At 39.1% G+C, this 18,359-nt stretch overlaps 2 protein-coding genes and 1 long non-coding RNA gene across 4 annotated transcripts in view; all 3 read right to left on the bottom strand.

The window, feature by feature from the left end:
* The window catches only part of LOC100870848 (serine/threonine-protein phosphatase 2B catalytic subunit 2), a 161,424-nt gene that overhangs the window by 88,906 nt on the left and 54,159 nt on the right, over positions 1–18,359 (bottom strand). The window contains exons 1-2 of one of the 2 annotated variants that reach the window (XM_031919092.2): positions 7,728–10,093; positions 5,878–6,081 (exon numbers count right to left, since the gene is read on the bottom strand). In XM_031919092.2, the coding sequence (XP_031774952.2) occupies positions 5,878–6,081; positions 7,728–10,014 (2,491 nt within the window). In that variant the 5' untranslated portion in view covers positions 10,015–10,093. Of the gene's footprint in view, positions 1–5,877; positions 6,082–7,727; positions 10,094–18,359 lie in introns of those variants that run through there. The other variant, XM_012493640.3, reaches the window with a different exon arrangement.
* Positions 12,086–13,187, bottom strand: LOC105737225 (uncharacterized). The gene is made up of 2 exons (XM_012494460.3): positions 12,615–13,187; positions 12,086–12,129 (listed from the first exon to the last, which is right to left on the bottom strand). The coding sequence occupies exons 1-2, from the start codon at positions 13,183–13,185 to the stop codon at positions 12,086–12,088; spliced, it is 615 nt and encodes a 204-aa protein (XP_012349914.2). The 5' UTR covers positions 13,186–13,187.
* On the bottom strand, positions 14,869–17,795 carry LOC116415185 (uncharacterized). Its single transcript, XR_004225766.2, has 3 exons — positions 17,587–17,795; positions 17,218–17,430; positions 14,869–15,398 (listed from the first exon to the last, which is right to left on the bottom strand). It is a non-coding gene; the product is annotated as an uncharacterized LOC116415185 (long non-coding RNA).

The raw sequence follows: 18,359 nt of genomic DNA, 5'->3' as shown, positions 1-18,359 counted from the left end.
TACTTGCTGGGTTTTATTATTTTACATCTATCGTTTTATGCTGCACTGCGATTCGAACGAGATCGCAGATTCTTTTTGTTCCTCCTCGTTGATTCGAACGCGTTTGATTTTTCTTTTGCATTTTGGAAATATATTTTTCCCCGACTTCTTCTCCTTTCTTTGGCAAAGAGATTTCTTGCTACGAATTTTCCTTTTTTTTTTTTATTCTCGTGCGTTTGTGAAATAATTTAAATATTAAAAAAAGAAATGTATGGAATGTGCAATTAAGAGATCTGTTTTGACAGACGCTTGTTTTACTAATGGCTAGCTTGTTTTACTAAATCCTCTTCCATTTTGTCAAAATTTCCTAAAAATTTATCAAAGTATCTCGTTATATACACTTTAATTAATTACTCGAATAATTTAAATGATAAATTTTAATTTAAAAAAGGAACTTTTTCTACAATCCCCAAAGTGATAGTATTTTCACGTTTATTTTTCGTGATATGTTCTCCTTTGTTTAAACAAGGTTAATTAATTAATTACTCGAATAATTTAAACGATAAATTTTAATTTAAAAAAAAGAACTTTTTCTACAGTCCCCAAAATGATAGTGTTTTCACGTTTATTTTTCGTGATATGTTCTCCCTTGTTTAAACAATTAAATTATTTTTGAATCAATCAACCAATGCGTTATATTTACATTTCAGTGAAAAATAATATCTCGACAATGCTCATTGCGATGCACACGAATGATCCATCCACAACCATTTCATTCTCCGTATCCCTCCCCCTTTCATAAAGCGTAGCTTTCGAAGTTTGATATAATTTAAACGGGTTTTCTGGAAATTTAATATCGTCCGATATCGAAGAGGCGGCATAGGAAGATAATTATGAGGAAAATGGGGCGCCACGAGGATCTCCTCGAGTAGATTCACGCGCGAAATGAGATTTCGACCTTTAAAACTGGCCCACGTGGCTTCTGTATCGCGTGTTTTGCACGGCTCCGCTCCACCCACGCTTCTCCACATCGCTTGCACGTGGTGGTAAGAACCTCGTAACGTAATTATCTCCCGTTGGATAATTTTTATAGGGAGAAGGAGAATTTTCCATTTCCTTCTATGATTTTCTATAACTTTTAATTATTCGTTAAATATTTGCATCTCTGCCAATAAAAGAAATACAACGAAAGATAATTTTCTTCTTCGTTGTTATTAATTGTATATGTTAAATATAGAACGTGTCAATCAAGATCAAACGTACAATCAAAGCTGATTTCTTCTCTTATTAATAAAAATTAACGATACATATCAGATATCAAATGCGAATAGAATCAAAGATGATTTCGAGTCACGTCAATGAATAAGCAAAAAAAAAAAATGGATAAAAACTCCATCAAAATCTCTTTCCCCTCCATCACGAGGCATTAAAATTTTCCAGCCACGATTTTCCACGGCGGGGTTTTATCGCCACCTAGCTTTTATTATCCCATTCGGTTTCCATCGATGGAAATTCTTTATTCGTAGCTCGACTGCCTCGTAAAATCATCCGCAAGGCGCGCGTGCGATTTCGTAGCGAAATTCGTTCGATACCGATCAAAGTGTCTTGGCGCAGGAAACAGGAAAATGGAAAATGGGCCACGCTGATGAGGCGAGCTTCGAGAGTATTTTCTCTCTCTCTCTCTCTCTCTCTCTCGAGGAGGAGGAGGAGGAATCGTTCGAGATGAATAATGACGTTCCTTTTTTTAATTGGAACGCTCGTCGAGCTGGCTTACGTTTTTGGAAGAAAATGCACTTTTCATATTTCGATAATACTTGCGTAAAGGAGTCAAAAGGGTATTCGAATTTTGATTATCACATTAATATCAGAATTATCAATGGATTGAACGATTGAAGTGCGACTATGATCTGAACCAGAAACTATATGTTATAATTTTGATGAAGGCACTTATTAATTTTAGAAGATAATCGAGAAAGAAAGGAAACTAGTAAATGAACAAATGTTAGTTAAAACGAAGATAATCGAGAATTAATGAACAATGCCCGTCACGAAGATACAAATTTCAATTTTCGTGTTCGTGTTCCCGGACAATAACGCAAAATTTTCTGAAAAATATAAAGTTTTCTATACAAAATTCTTGTCTATAATAAAAATTTCGTGCAACGAAAAAAAAAAAAAATACATTTGTTATACGTCCGTTAAATTTGTTGAATTTTAAACATTTTATTCGTTTAGCCAAAAACCGATTTTATAAATGATTTTGTTTTTCGAATGGAAAGGATTGAAAGTATACACACGTTGGCCGAATTTTTTTTTTCAATAAAAAAAAAAAAAAAAAAAAAAAGAACACAGAGTTGGATGTCATTGTCGGATGACGAGTAACACGTTAACCAAACTGACCTGGTATCCCTATTACACTTGCATATAACACAGCCTCGTTGAAGTTGATTGATATTGCACACGGTTTATGCAAATTCCCTTAAAACGAGGTTCACATGTTCAAGGTTGAATCGCAAAATGGATCCGATCGAGATAAATTCCGAGGTTGAATTCGTTACGAAATTATGACGTGTTGTCGAGTTATACCGGGATATTTGTGCGCCTGTTTCGCGATTGGAAACATAAAAATTATATTCATTTTTCATTTTTTTTTTTTCGACGTGGATCCTCGAAATCCAATAATACAATTTTTGGATTCAATTGTTTCGAGTACAGATATAAATATCACGTCAAATTGATCAACGACACATGTAGGATGCTTTTCAAAATTGGTCTCTCGATGATAGCACGATCGCAAGATTGTTATATTATTATATTTCCGCCTCAATGTGTTTTTTTTGAACTTCACTTTTCAAATTACTTTTCCAAAACGATCTGCTCTCGCGCAAAAATGAATGAATTTCGTACGGAAAATAAATTGGTAAAATTATCAATAAACTTGGCTTAATAATGGAAAATAATTTCGGTATATATTCTTTCCTCCCCTACAATTGGGATGGCAACTAAGTCGAGTCGAGTCTTTGGGATTGTCAACAATCCCAAAGATATATAGCACGGATCGATTTTCACGGGGATATTTCGTGTCGAAGCCACCGCTCGAAAATGGTTCTCGATCGATGGAGGGAGAGAGAGAGAGAGACGACAAAGGCCACGGATAGAGCAGCCCCTCTCCTCGACCGAGTTTATTTAACGTCACTTCCACGAGCTCTCCTCTCCAACAGTTGCGGAGATTCGCCGTCTTCCAAAACATTTAATTTGACGTTTTCAGCTTTGGAAAACAGCTTTCAACTGGGAAGAATTACTGGAAAGGAAGTAACGTTGGCTCTCGTACCGCTTGAAACGCGGTGATCCGCGATGATGAACCGGGAGGGGGGAAGAAGGAAATTTCTTATTTCTTGCCTCCACTCTTCCAGATCCATAGTACCTTCGCGTGAATATTTAATCGACTTCTTCGACGAAACAAGAAACACAATTATTCTTTTTTATCGATAATTTCGAATCAATTGAATTCGAAAGCAAAACATTTCGAGAGATCCAAATTCTATAAGTAGAAATGTACATATATATATATATATATAAATTCACTTACTGTCATTTTCCAGAACAAACGACCCAATTAATAACAAGCGATTGGCCGAATTACATTTTCAACACACCGTTGAACACCGTTTCCATAAATTTATCAGGAAGCAATGGTTAATCACGAGCAATATAGAAGTCAGCCTGGAAAGGTAATAACTACCCCCCTTTCGAGGATGTGGAGGAGGGGGTGATACGAAGGACAGAATCGAATCGATCCGAGTTATTGTGCTCTGCATTGTGGGTGGAGAACAATCGGCGGACACCGTGAAGACGACCGTGATGGAACTAATTGATGCGCGTAATTGAGGATTCGCCAGGGGGATGGCGAGGAGGAGGGGGAGGAGGGGGAGGGGGAGGCTGTTGCTTTCGTTTCGTTCGACGCGAAGAAGAAGAGGAGGGACGCGTGCGCCATTGTTCGGGATCGTTGAACGCCAAGAACCGAGAATTTAAGCGGGTGGGAAAAGAAAGAACGGTTGGAACGAAAGAACGAGCTGCGGAAAGATGCGAAGCGGGGATGATGAAAATAGGCTGTTGGAAAGTGGATCGAGGTTTGATATCTTGTTTAAATGCGGGTATGAAGTTGAATTAGGGTCGCTGGTAATCTTGTTGAGAGGCTAATTGGTTTAAAAATTATATTTTCTTCCAGTTCGTGTTGTTAAATTGTTTATATCAAATTATTTGGCAAAAAATCTGGAAGTCGGTAAGAATCACGCGTTATCGAGAAAATTTCTGATCCCTTTGTGAACCGAACAGATGAATCCATCAGAGAGAGGAAACAACGATGTATTTATTCGCGTGTCTTAAAAAATTGTAACGTACAATTTACTCGAGAGAGAAATTAAACTCGGGAAGAAACGATCCGACGACTCCTCTTCGATCCACATTTCTTTCTTCACCTTCAACGATTAATCCATCATTATCCGGGAGGAGAGGGAAGCTTGAAGGAAGAATACGAGTTTCTTGAAGTGGATGGGTTTTGCCAATGTTCTCGACCAAGAAACGAAGAAACGAGGAAGCGAGAGGTGTAGAGAGTAGAAATCGGGTGAAAAAGAGCGGCGCGGACTGACTTTGGAGGAAAACGGAAGGGAATGACTTGGGAGTGGGGGAAAAAGAGAAAGGGGAGAAATTACAAAAGAAAACGGGTTCAGAAGGCGGGGAACGAAGTTTTCGAGAAAAAGCTGAAGGCAAAGTGAGTGGAGAGGAAGGAGAGTCGAGATCAAAGAGGAGGAGGGGGGGGATACAAAGAAGGTTGAAAAGGAAGTCGTAAGAATGAAAGGCAGGAAAAACTGGATGAAAAGCAAGGTGTTGGAGGATTATGCTTTTTTTTTTTTTTTTTTTTTTTAACTACGCGGAAAACTAATAGGTCACGGCAAAATGGAACTAATTAGCGCCGTATATACCTTTGGTCAAAGAAGAGATGTATACCAGGAAGAAGGAAAGAGGGAGAAAAAAAGAAAAAAGAAATCTAGGTTCATCAGTTTTTCTGAAAATTCCAACTTCATTACCTGGAATATTTCTCTTTCCCTTGGATTATTCATTTCTTTACCAACTTTGTTTCTTGTTTACGGTGAATTTTTAATAGCCGGAACGGAAGATTTTAAGGTTTTCCACTTTGGAGTTAAAAAGGGGATAAAAAGTTGTTAAATACGTAATCGTATCCAGGAAACTTTGATAAAAATTATACTTCGCGTTCGAATGTGCGACAAAAAGAAATGAATCTCTGAAAAAAAATATAAATCGAAATTATACCTCGCGTTCATATTTCGAGTAAAAAATGGAACTGAAAACAATCATTGAAACACCCTTCTTCGACTGAAATGATATTTGAAGATTATATATCTATAGAAATTCCATCGAGTCAAATCAGGAAGAAGAAATAATAACAATAAGAAGAAAAAAAAACAAAGAAAAGAAAAAATGGACATCGCGAGCAAGCCTCGATTTTCTAGCCTTAAGTTTAACACCACGCGATCAAGATCGATCCATCTTTATTGGATCAAACGAAACGAATCGTTCAATCGTGCATCCACCAAGTTTCATTCTTTCCACACACACACACGGAGCGTCGATACATGTCGCGTAAACGCACACGTTCCTCTCTATTACCACGTGCAACTGTGTCAAGTGCCTTTCACGTTCCCCTCTAACGTGTCGCGACATAATGCGAGCCTTTCCTCGATTCTTGGCGAGGCTCTTCAAAATTCTTTTTCTTTTTTTTTTGGCGAATATAAATTCGATCGATAGGTTTTTTCCTTTTTACAAATCGAATTTATTCGCAAGCAAGCGAATAAAATGTTTGCGAAAGATAAAACTCACCGGTGACTGGAGCTTCGATATCGATCATAGTCTTCTCGGAGCGGAGGAGGGCGGCTCCATCGGTGACTATGCGAAGAGCCGCCGCCTCGTCGATCCTACCTTCGAGGATAAAGTGTTGCTTGAGGACTTCCGGCCGCGGCCGGTCTGTCCGCGGGTCGAACACCTCGGCCACTGTAAGTTTGTGCGACGGCGGAAAGAGCACATCTGTGAACAATCAACAACAACGATAAGTGATAATAATTGTTCCAACAACGAATGCTTCCATTGATCGTTTATGAAAAATCTTGAAGATTTGTATTTTTATGCAATTACGTATCATGGAAAGGGAGAGGACAAGTTTTGTTTGATTATATTATAGAAATATTAGAAATAACGTATAAATTTCCCATCAATATTTTCAAGTAATCCTCTATTTGTACGCAACACGTATTTTAGAATATTTTTCTTCTTGAAAAAAAAAAAAAAAAAATTGATTATTGAACATCAATTTTCCAGATCCGTGAAAAAAAAAAAAAAAGGAACACGTCCGTAAATTCCGTATCTCGAGATCGAGGGACGAAGTCACGTTTCACATCATCGAAGATAGCTCCGTTTCAGAAATTATGCATGCTTTATCGTAACGCAATTTCCGGGAAAACAGCTCGAAAGTTTGGAATCAATAAAGAATTTGAAATTAGAAAAAAAAAAAAAAACTTATTTATTTATCCAAACTTAAAACCCTGCAACCGAATAAGTATTGCTGAAACGAAAAATGAATTTACGAAATTTCATAAAAATCATTTAATAATTTTTTGTTTCCTCCCGAAAAGCAGTTTTCGATAAATATAACACACATTTTCCCAAAAATAACTGCCGCCAATAAAGATTATTTCTCGGCTTTTATTAGAGAGATCCTCCCCTCTCCCTCTTCCCTCGAAGAGATTACGCGCGTAAATTAACAGCCTAAAATCAACGAGAGATTCGATCTACGTCGTATATCGTATCTTTCTGTGCTCGCGTTGTGCGTTTCTCGCTTGCGATAATTAACTATTGATAAATATTGATCGTAAGCGCCATCGTAAGCGCCAATGTAATCAAGAACGATCACCGCTGTTATCTTTTCCAATTAATGCTACGCATACATTTCGTTCGCGGCCTCTCTTCCTTCGGTGATGATTTATAGTCTCGGTTGCCTTATCGTCGCCCATTATAAATTGCCGGTTTGTCGGTTTCAAAGGGGGAAGACAAACCATCGGTGGCACATTGTAATCCCGCTTTTCCATCGATACCGATCGCTGCGTTTTCAACCGGCGGAGATAAATCGACGCCCGTTACTCGTTCACCCCTTTTTACGAGCATCGCGACGCGACGATCGGCAATTTTACAAAGAGATATTCGAAGAAAGTTTTCGACCAATATTTGAAATATAATTTTTCCTTTTTTTTTTCTTTCTTTCGACGAAGATTACGATAGAGTCGTTTAAAGTTACGAAAAAAGGGGTTCCAAAGTTGGACTCTCCTTGTCTCTCGAGACCGTTTAATATAAATGTTCTACGAACCTCTTCCGATACGTCGAGGAATGTACAACAGATATTCGAAAGTTTTCGACAAACTTTCCATTATATGAAGAGATTCTTCCTTCAACTATTAGTACGAGTCAGGGATTATCAATATCGACAATTTCTAACTCTATAATTGTTCGTACGTAAGCATCGAGAAATTCCACGGATCGGACGATGGTAAAAATTTGCGAAAAATTCAACTCCAGTTTGAAAAGAAACAAAATATTCTTCCGTATATTGTATATCCAGTTTGTGGATAATCAACGTGACGAGGTCGTTGAAAACGTGATTCATCCTGAGAGACAATTACCTGGCCTACATCTCTCCGCCACTGTCCTCCTCCCGCCACACCTCGTCTTCGAAATTCTTTCACCGTCCACGATATTTTGCTTCAGCGTATTCTTGTTCTCATCCTCGTTCGGCGATCCTTTCATCGTCCCGTATCTCGTCTGCTTGAACAATATCCTGTTGAGAAAGGAGTGGAAACTGTTCCGTCTTTCGCAAGGTTTCATCGTGCCTACGTCCTCGAAAACGTCATCGTCCTCGCACTCCTTGACGCGCGACGTTTCCTTCGACACGGACGACGAATCCGTGGAAACGTGGGGAAGCTCGGCGGGCGGCTTGTCCTCGGACGACGCTTGATCATCGGCAGGGGGGGTGAAGTAAACGCTGTCGGAGAGGGAGCCGAACTCGCCGATTTCGTTCCTCCTATCCCTCCTGTTCTCCGTATCGGCCAAGCAAGAGGCCAGAATCCTTTCGGATCTTTGAAACGTGTCGTAAACATCGTCGAGGTCCAGGGACAGATTGTCGGAGTGGACGCTGTTCGAGTCCATGGTGCACTTGGTCGAGTCGGGCAAACTCTCCTGCTCGTCCTCCGCCTCCATTTCCCTCAAATTCAATTGGAATTTCCTCGTTTTCTCGGAAATATCGCTTCTCCTCCCCACGGAATCTGCCGACGACGTGGATCTCGACGACTTTCTTCTCGAACATTTGGCCAGATCATCCGAGTTGAACGAAGCTTCCTCGGCTTCTTCTTCTACCTCCTCCTCCTCCTCCTCCTCCTCCTCCTCCTTTGGAAATTTGGCCGATGTATCGCTCTTAGCCAGATCCTCGGACACGTTGCTCGAGATCTCGTTGACCAGCGACACGGATCTCTCCAATTTCCTGATATAATCCTCGGAGAGAAAGTCGTCGCTGATGAACAGGCTGGCGTTCAAAACGTCCGACTCGGAGAAAGTCCTCCTCTTCCCGGATTCCTCGTTTATCGGCGTCGAGGACGACTCGTTCTCGTACTCGCTCAAGCTACGCCACTTCCGTCTCCCCCTCGACTTGATCTCCTCCTTCTTCGCCAACCTTCTCTCCCCGCCGCCAAAAATCTCGTCCAGATCTTCCTTCTCCCCTTCTCTCCCCCTCGTCTCGTCGACCCTCTCCTCCTCTTCCTCCTCCTTCGATTCCTCCCGCTTGTCGAACTTCAACAAAGACAACCGAGCACGAAAACACGCGCAGCGCATTACCTCATCCTTCTCCGCCATCTTTTCCTCCTCGTTCGTTGCACTTTCCATCCCCTCCTCCTCGTCCCGTTGCTTATCATCGTCCTCTTTGCTCGCACTCCCCTCGAGCAGGATCGGGGAATCGTCGCACGCCACCTCCTCCAACTGGCCCTGGCTCGTGTCGATGGTGCGCATGTAACTGTCGTAGATCCACTGCTTCTGCTCCCGCGTCACCACCTCCCCGAAACTGATGTCGATGGCCTGCCTGAAAATATCCGCCCCGACCAAGTCCCGCTTGTCCAACGCTTTCTCAACCGGGCTCGCGTCGACCCGGCTCCTCAACATCCACTTGTTGCACTTGACGAAAACGGAGAACACCTCGGACACCTCGCGCAAACTGTACTCAAGGGACAAGGCCACGTCCCCCTCGTGCTGAAACTTTTCCAACTCGGACGAGGTGTCGATCTCCGAGCAGGACGAGCCCTTCGTCACGTGGACGGACGCGTCAGAGACCACGCTTCGTGTCCTCGGGCTGAAGGCCGAGCCGGTGGAATCGAATTGGTGGTGGTCGAAGGGAGGGAGCTGGTCGTCGAGGATCGCCTGGTCGGAGGATCTCTCCACCTCCAGATCCCACTCCATCCTCTGGCGACGTTGATGCTCCGTGGCGAGCATCACCGCCAACAGCTTGTTGTCCACCGCGTCCGCGGCGTGCTTGGAGCCGCGGGAACTTCTGCCTGGGCTGGCGAAACGTTTCCCGCCGAGACGCCTCTCTATGGCTTTCTTCAACCTCTTCAATCCAATCGTTGACTCTTGGCCGTCCTCGGTGAACGAGGAGGACGAGGAGTTATCCACGATCGTTCTGCTGTCCGGGGACGCCTTGGCCGGAGTGGGGAAGGGTGCTCTTGGCAGCTTGCTGTTGAGCGACCTGGGCGTCTCCAGTGCCAGGATCTTGATCCTCTCTATCAGCTCCTCTATGCTCGGGCTTAGGTCCACGTCGCTCGACGGGGTCAGGGAGTTGGGATTGTTCTCTCGATCCGAGCTCGAGCCATGCTCCAGAGAGTCTGGAACGACGCTGGGTTGCTGCGATTCGCACTGACCCTCGGACATGATTCCTCTTCCTCCAGAGATTTCCTTTTACTTTCTTTTTTTTCTTCAGCTGTCGTGGAAATCCGCGAAACACGCCTTGGATTTGTTCGATGGAACGATGACGAGAGGGGCGTGTCGAATCAATTCTTGACGCGCACGTTCGAGAACGAAAACACGGTTTTCCTTGTCGAGGTCGTACACAGAGCGATACACAGAGAGTCGTGCACAGAAGAAGCGACGTACAACAGCGACCAACAGCGAAGAGAGAGAATTACTTTTGCGATGAAAGTTAGTTTTGGGAAAAGTAACGGTTGACGATGCGTTAAAATCGATGTTTCCAACCGAACTTGGACGGCAGTTGGGCTCGGTGTGAATCGGTGTTTCGACCGTCCAATCGGAATTCGTTGTTCTGTCGTCGCTGCTTTGCGATTGGACGTTGATACTTGTTTCGTTCTCATTGGTTGGAAAGTATTTTATTTCTATTAAACGATATAACAAGTTGATCGTACGCGTCGCCTATGTTTCTTGGATAATTACGATTGCTCGTTTCTTGGAAAGAATCTCTAATATCGGTCGGAATAAGTTTTCATAGTTGTATGAAAGTATAGCAATTTTTTTTTTTTTTTTTAATAAAGAGTGGAGTAAATATAATATTTTATTTTTATTAGAGTATAATTGTTTTTTTTACAAATAAATATAATTATTATCCATTCAAAAGTACAATATCAAACTTGATCGAAAATTCGATCAATCCTGTTCACCAATGAATGAAAAAAAAAAAAAAAAAACAGGAGTTCGTGTAGAAACGTCGTAAATAGTTTATTAAAAAAAAAAAAATTATCAAAATTCATTGTCAAACAAATCATTATTTTTCATAGCGCAACATCTCACACGTTGGCAAAGAATCTTTCTGAGAAAAATCTATTTTATTAACTTATATACTTCTCGTTTGTGCATCGTTAACTTCATTAACGGAATTAGTCGCGAATCGAAGAACAATTTTGTAAATTCCATAACTAAAAATATCCTACCCAATATATTATTCGTTTTAATCTCGATGTATGTTGCGCAACGTTCGAAGTTTCATCCTTCGTCCCTTCCCTCTCGAACAAAATTAGAAAAGCTTGTACAAACTTTGCACAGATCTTTTAAGAAACAATTCATTTATCTGAAAAGAATGATGAAACTTCAAATTTCACAATTCTAGATACGATATTTTTACGATTTTATTTTACTAGGAAAGACATTATAAATATTCTTCTTTCTAATTAAACTGTCCTCCTGTCTATCGTTTTTCGATTTTTCAATTTTATCATCGAAGTAAATCTGAAGTTCGTACATCTTTCCAAGTAAAATTAAAAAGATTTTCCAAAGATTCGAAAAACATTCCAATCTGTAAAAAAAGAAAAAGAAAAAGTTAAAACTTCAGATCGACGAATTTCATTCGAATTCTAAATACGACAGTTTAACTTAAGAAAGAACGCCAAGAATCTGATAAATCACGCGAATCAGATGCGTGACGCGTATAAATACTGTCCTCCCCCTCTTTGATTAAAATATCTACCATTTTTCCAAGTGCATCGAAATAATTTGAAGTTTCATTTCATCCTTTGTATTTCTTAAGTAAAATTAAAATCTTCTAAGGAACGAGAATCTGAATTGGAGAAGAAAGGGGAAAGAAAATGATAAAACTTTAGATCTCTCAGAACGAAGGTCGAAAATGGCAGGTGAGAACATTTTAACTTTAAGAAAGAGACGGAATATAATTTCTGACTAGTGCTCGAGCAACGATACACTCACTTTACACCTCTCGACCGATTACTTTTTCCCGTGCTACCAAAGAGAAAAGGATCTCGTGCTTATCACGATTTTACAGTGTTTACATCTCGTTAAATCTCGTTTCTCGAGCAGGATAACGGGGGAGAAAAAGAAAAAAAAAAAAAAAAAGAAGAAAAATGGAATTAGAATACAATTTTGCTCGCGTCCCGTGTCTATTAAATTCTTGAGCAGTTTGTTTCCTCTTCGATGGTCCTCTCCTCTTTCAAGCGCAAAAATTACGTAGTATTTTCGAAATCCTCTTCTAGCTTTCCTCCTAGTTCGACACCAAGTTGCCGTTGATATCGTTTTTCGTAGATTCTGTGAAGCGAAGATATATTTTTTTCTTTTTAGATAAATGACAAATCGATTGTCAAATTTTTTTCGAAAAATATTGGATATCTTAATTACGATACAGAAACTTGACCACAAAATTTATATTCTTCTTCCCAATCACGAACAGCATCACGTTATACAGCAAACTGGACAGATTAATCGATCAAAACTCCAAAATAAAATCATATTTATCAAAGTTACTTCATTCAGCAACGATACGAGAATCTAACCTCAAAATCCACATCTTCTCTCACAACGTTAACCTCTTCCATGCGGAACAAATTAAATACATCGATCACCATTAAAATCAAACTACGACACAACCACATTAAAATCATATCCAATCAAAGTCAATCATTCTACTTCTACAGAGTAACAATATATCGAGACGCAATAATAAAACCTAACCTAACGATCGAACATGGACAACTAACCACAAAACAATAAGAACAAATAAAATGAAGAATAACCCATCGAAGTCAGTTGGTCAGGAAACTGTTCCCGTTTCCACGATTCCAGCTTCCTCATCAATCTGCCCATCACGGTGATCTTACACCTGGACCTCGTCCCTTTCCCCTCCTGGCACTCGTTCTTATCGAAGAACGCTTTTATGGTGGAGAATCGTCCGATGCTCGACTCCTGCGACACTCCACTCCTGTTCCTCGTTTCCTGGTTGCTCTTCAAAAAACTGTTCCTCGTCGAGACGCGGTCCACCTTGTGCAAGCTCTGGCGGACAGCCGTGTACAGGTTATCGTTTCGATCGACGACCATAGGATCCAACGTTCTCCACGATTTTCGACACTTGTCCCTCGCCTCCCCTCGTTCCTTCTCCTCCATCTCGGCACTCTTCCTCGTCGATTTTTGCTCGCACGACATTCGCACGATTTCGTGTACGTGTTTCGATACGGATTTCGATGGCGATGGAGGATCGGTGGAATGATTTATGTTTATCGTTTGATGCACTGCCACGTACACGAGTCGAGTGCGAGAAGAAGCGTGGCGATCGATCGATCCGTGGTGTTGCGTCTCGCGTTCGTTCATCGTACGCTGTTGTTAATTGGTGTAGATGGACGTAGTTGAATTGTAATTGGACGATTCGGTGATAATTGATTGGTTCTCCTGCTCGTGGTTCATTTATTTGTAATTGAATTGTATATCTGTTTCTATTTTATTTCGTGATTATTTGTTGTATCTACATTGTTAAAAATCGATGATACAATCTTTTGTAAAGAATCGGGGAGGGGGGAGGGGGGAGGGGGGAGGAATTATTTTTAAAATGTTTATAGAACAGAAATTGCAATGATTTTTTACAATCGCTTATTTTTATATTCGTGCTTTTGAACCAAATTTTCGAGAAAAAAAAAAAAGAAGAAAAAGAGGATTATTTCGTATATTTTGAAAAAAAGAATTTATGCAGAGAATATCTTTTCCATCCGAAGAAAATTCGGTCAAACATGGAAATCATCCTTTAAAACTGACCAACTTTTTATTTTTATTTTTCTCTCTAGTCTTCGTAATCTCGATGAAGAAAGAAGAAACTTCTCAGATTGGAATGGTATAGTACAGCGTACTCTCGAGAGATTTGGCCATCCGTTTTGGCCAAAAAATTTGATGAGATGCAAAGATATATATAAATCCAGCCAAATGTTCCTGCATTTAACCTATAACTATCGTAGAATATCCGTGAGACTTAATTTTTTTGCATTATCATCTTCTCGTATCACATCCCATTCTACTTTTCATATTTATTCTTATTGGTTTTATTTTTATTCACAATTTATATTTTTTATATAATACTATTCTTTATAAATACTTTACACACTTTTATCCGCAATGGAAATAAAGTCTTCAACTTTATCTTCTTTTTATCAAGAATATTATATCAGGAAATTATCAACTATTATTACATTAATTACGGAATCTTATAATTAAAAAAAAAAAAACGTATAAATAGAATAATTACAAAGAATTCTTTTCGATATTTTATCTGCGATTGTTTAATCGACCTTCTCTTATTAATTAATATACAAAGCAAGAACATCTATCTTTGAGATATCTTTTACACAATCGCATAAGTTTCAATTTTACTTTACAATGCTTAAGGATTAATCGGAATCTGCATTTCGAAACGCATTTCGAGACGATATTCTCTCTTATTGTTTTCGAAAACGATCGCATCTCAGGAATCGAAACTTTTTCGAGAATTGTTTCATCTCTTTGAAAAGGTATTTCCGGCACGGAACAACCGGTTTCTTGCGCGATTCAAACATATTTCCAGACAAAAGTTATTTCATAGACGTAATTTCTTCCACTGGGATTCGACTGGGGAGGAATTTTCAAGTTGTGCGGAGAGTTTGGGCGTGTTTCGAGGCGATATTGAATTTAAATTTCTCGATCGATCGATTCGTTTCTTTCGCAGCGACAACTCGAACAAAAGGGGTTTCTTATCGAGGGTGATAAGAAAGTTTGCAGAGATGAGCTTGGACATGGAAAACGTCATCAATCGTTGATGTTTTTTTCTTTAAATGAGCTTGAAAATAAGCGATGAATCTTCAGTTTTTAGATTCAGCCAACTTTCCACAACTTTGATTAAACTTTGAAATAAGATTTGAGAAGTTTCGACGTTGTTTTATTTTGATATTAGGCGATTCTCTGTAAAAAGCGAAAAAGAAGAAGAAGAAAAGAAAAAAAAAATGCAGGAAAAGACTCGATCGAAAAGAAACATTAAGATTTATACGTTAAAATGTATTTTCGTAGATAAATTATGCGCACATTTCAAGCTTATTTTGTATTAATTATATAGTATATAAAAAATGGATTACAATAATTTACAGCAATTGTTTATACAATGTTTATACAATGTTATACGAGTAAAAATAGATATTATTGTTACTAGAAATTTGTTATTGTTATATAAACAAAAATGGAATTGCAAAAATTAGTAAAATTGACTCGATGTTCAATTTTTAATTCGCGTATTCTTTTCGCAGTTTGGATTACGTTGTTTCTACGAGAAAATTATATAATTCTCATATAAGATTCTACGATTAATATAACTTATAATTTACATAATTATAATTTATATTATAATTTATCAATATCAATATAATATATAATTTTCTCGTGAAAGAACAAAATTTTCGCGATTTCTTTAATTTTTTTTTTTTTTTTCTTTTATTATTTTATATCAGTTTGGCGGACCGCAGCTCTTGAAACATGCCTGTGCTCCAAAATCTTCGATCCTCTGATTTATTCTGGCGAAGAATAATTTTATTTATTTATTTATTACTTCTCATCTTACGATTATATATAAATTCTCATCATTGGTACACTCTAACATCCTGTATCTACACTTTCCATAAATTTTAAAATAAGTGAAACAAAATAAAATGGAAATTACTTTGATTGTTTTTCTTTAATTTCAAAACAATCATTCATGGAACGGAATTCGAAAGATACGATATAAGTAATTCACTCGAATAACGATCTAATTTCATGCCTGATATTCAATAATACATCATTTTTCCAAAAGTGTAAACTTTCGTTTGAACGAAACGAATTCCAAAACGTGTCGCGTCAACGTTGTTGCTCGAGGCTTTCGTTCCGTTCGATCGATACGAATGTACACAATAAAAGTCACAGAAAAACTTGTTTTCGAATATAACAGGCAAAATAGAATTCCTGTTAAAATGATTATACCGAGTCGTTGAAAAACCACGGAAACGTAACATTTGTCGCGATTGCTTTGAAATCGATCCGACCGTTCAATTATTATTTTCGCTAAAACATCGAATTCTCGCGCAAATCTAATGGAATATAAAATACACCTGGTCCTCTCCCCTCGTGCGCGTGCAACGTTAAAAAAGAAGTACAGAAAAAAAAGAAGGAACAGATTCGTATAAACGAAATTATTTCTACGCATAATTTTACGAGATTTTCTTGTCTTCTCTATAACTGCAACGTATTATGCAAAATTATTTAAATATGCAAAAAGTCCGTAGCAAATATTATTTATTCCACTCGTTTATTCCACGTTCGTGGAAATTTAATTTTGCGCGCAGATTATTCCCATATTATCGAGCCGATCGCTTCTCAACAAATTCTTTTCGCGAAAGGAAGAAACAACGATTTTTGCAAAGTAAATATCGAAAAAGTTGGTTACAAAATTCCCGTAAACCTCGGTTTTCACTTCGTTTCACATGGACGCCGAGATCCAAACAAGCGTGCATAACTATAAACAGAGCGAGCCCCGAAAACCGAGATGGCAAAACTCGCGTAATCCAGCAGACAGAATCCAGGGAAACGCGATACCGAGTCGGCCATCTGGTCCGCTCCATCAATCCTTTCCATCTTGCGACCATGCGAAGTCATATCACCGTTTATTAATCCATCTTCGTCCAATCTCGTCTCGTCCACGCAAAATCGCTTAATTATCGATCCGATCGTTCCCTCGAAAATTCACAAAAACTCAACGAAACGCTCGAGAGAATCCTCGATCGAATTTGAATTTGAAATATTTATTAAATCGTGTCGATTGAAACGAGGGTCTAGAGAGGGGGGTCTAGGAAAACGGAAGAAAGAGGCGGAGACGTTGGAGGCGCGAGAGAGGGAGAGAGAAGAAGGGGGGCGAAACGGAAACGGGATCTTCGTGACGAAGTTTCTCGCGTCGGGTGCCAAAAGGCGCGTATAAATAGGCCCGGCTGACAAAAACAAGTCGCCGCGTCATGTTGCGCGGGCATAAAAGTTTTTAATCGGCTGAACACCGCGCTTTACGACCTTTCTCGAGCCCAGCCCGCGATCAAATTTTCGACCCGATCGAAAATTTCCACGAATTAATTCGAGGATTCGAACGGGATTTCGAAGTGGCGCGATTTAACCGGATCGAAAACGAATTATTCGATTCTATTTTCTTTTTCTTTTTTTTCTTTTTTTTTCGCGTGTTCGAAGGAGAGAAAGGAAATAAGAAATTAATTAAATTTTGAAAGAAAGGAAGACAACAATTTCTACGATGTTAGAGTGTACAATGACGCGTGATGCTTCGCGATATATAACAATTTTGATAAAGTTTCTTACCTACGATATAATATTCAAAGAGTCGTGTGGCATATATATATATATAACGCGATTAACGATAATTTCTCCTTCGACCATAATTCTTGACAATTTTTATTACACGTGTTCCATTTAATAAAACTTCGATCTTCGAAAGCGAGTGGATGGTTGGACGGCTGTGTTAAACGGCGGCCTCGTTGCATTTTGCTCCTTCTCCTCTACAATATCCTTTATCTGAAAGAACCTCTGATCCCTTAGGAAAAGAACTCGACGAATTTTCAAAACTTTCGAAACGACACGTTAAAACAATTCCACCGAATAGGATAACAACATTTGAAAAACTTGCTTTCCGTTCTTTTCTTTCTTCAAAGATCTAATTTATTAATTTACCTTGTTGATTATCCGTGAGGCTATCTGTTTAAATAACGGATCACTTATCACGGCCTTGATCACGGTGAAGATATTCGTGCCTTCGTCCGGTGGCATGGCGTTCGACAGAGCGTGTCTACCGCTATTATCACGACGACACGTGTTCACCTTATGCTGGATCCGGTGCGCTCTGAGCGGAAGTCGATGCCAGCCACGCTCGCCTCGTTTCCAACATGGCGTTCGAAAACGCGCGATATTTCAATCGTCGATTCGATTCCTCCCCCTCCCGCTTTTACTGCCAATCGAAGGATTCGATTCAAGATCGAACCAATCGGTGTTCACTTTCTTCGAAAGCGATTGGAGGATTTCGTTTAAACTTTCAGCTCAGAGCGACGAATATACGACGACTCGATTGGGGACGGAAGATTTCGTGTGTTTATAATTATTTTTTTTTTTTTTTTTTTTATCTAATTTATATATCATCAGCAGGACGAACGTTTTCTTTTTTTCCTTACACCGAAAATTTGAATTACTTTTTTCTTAAACATTCGAAATTATTCGAGATATATATCTATTTTGTAAAAATATCATTAAAATTGATAATACAATCGTGTGTGAGATGTAGAACGTTCAAATATTGTGTAACATATTTTGAATAATTTGATAATCCTTCCATGTAACAGGGTATATTTATGTTTATAATTCGAATTAAAATTAAATCTCTCGGAAATAATGCGCATTTAAATTGCATGTATCAATTATCTCGCGATATAACACGATATTGCACAATAAGA

Source organism: Apis florea, unplaced genomic scaffold (genome assembly GCF_048593485.1).
Source record: "Apis florea isolate Af1SG1 unplaced genomic scaffold, ASM4859348v1 contig_2291_pilon, whole genome shotgun sequence".
In the NCBI taxonomy this organism is placed as follows: Eukaryota; Metazoa; Arthropoda; class Insecta; order Hymenoptera; family Apidae; genus Apis; species Apis florea.
Note: the sequence above shows the minus strand (reverse complement) of the source record. Positions and strands in the feature narration are given on the sequence as shown.

Bases quoted from the DNA above. Each gene is read 5' to 3' on its own strand.
- LOC105737225 (XM_012494460.3), bottom strand. From the start codon at position 13,185: ATGAACGAACGCGAGACGCAACACCACGGATCGATCGATCGCCACGCT. The intron at 12,130-12,614 runs GTTATTCTTCAT...TTCGCTTCACAG, and splicing joins TGACCAACTGACTTCGATGG to AATCTACGAAAAACGATATC.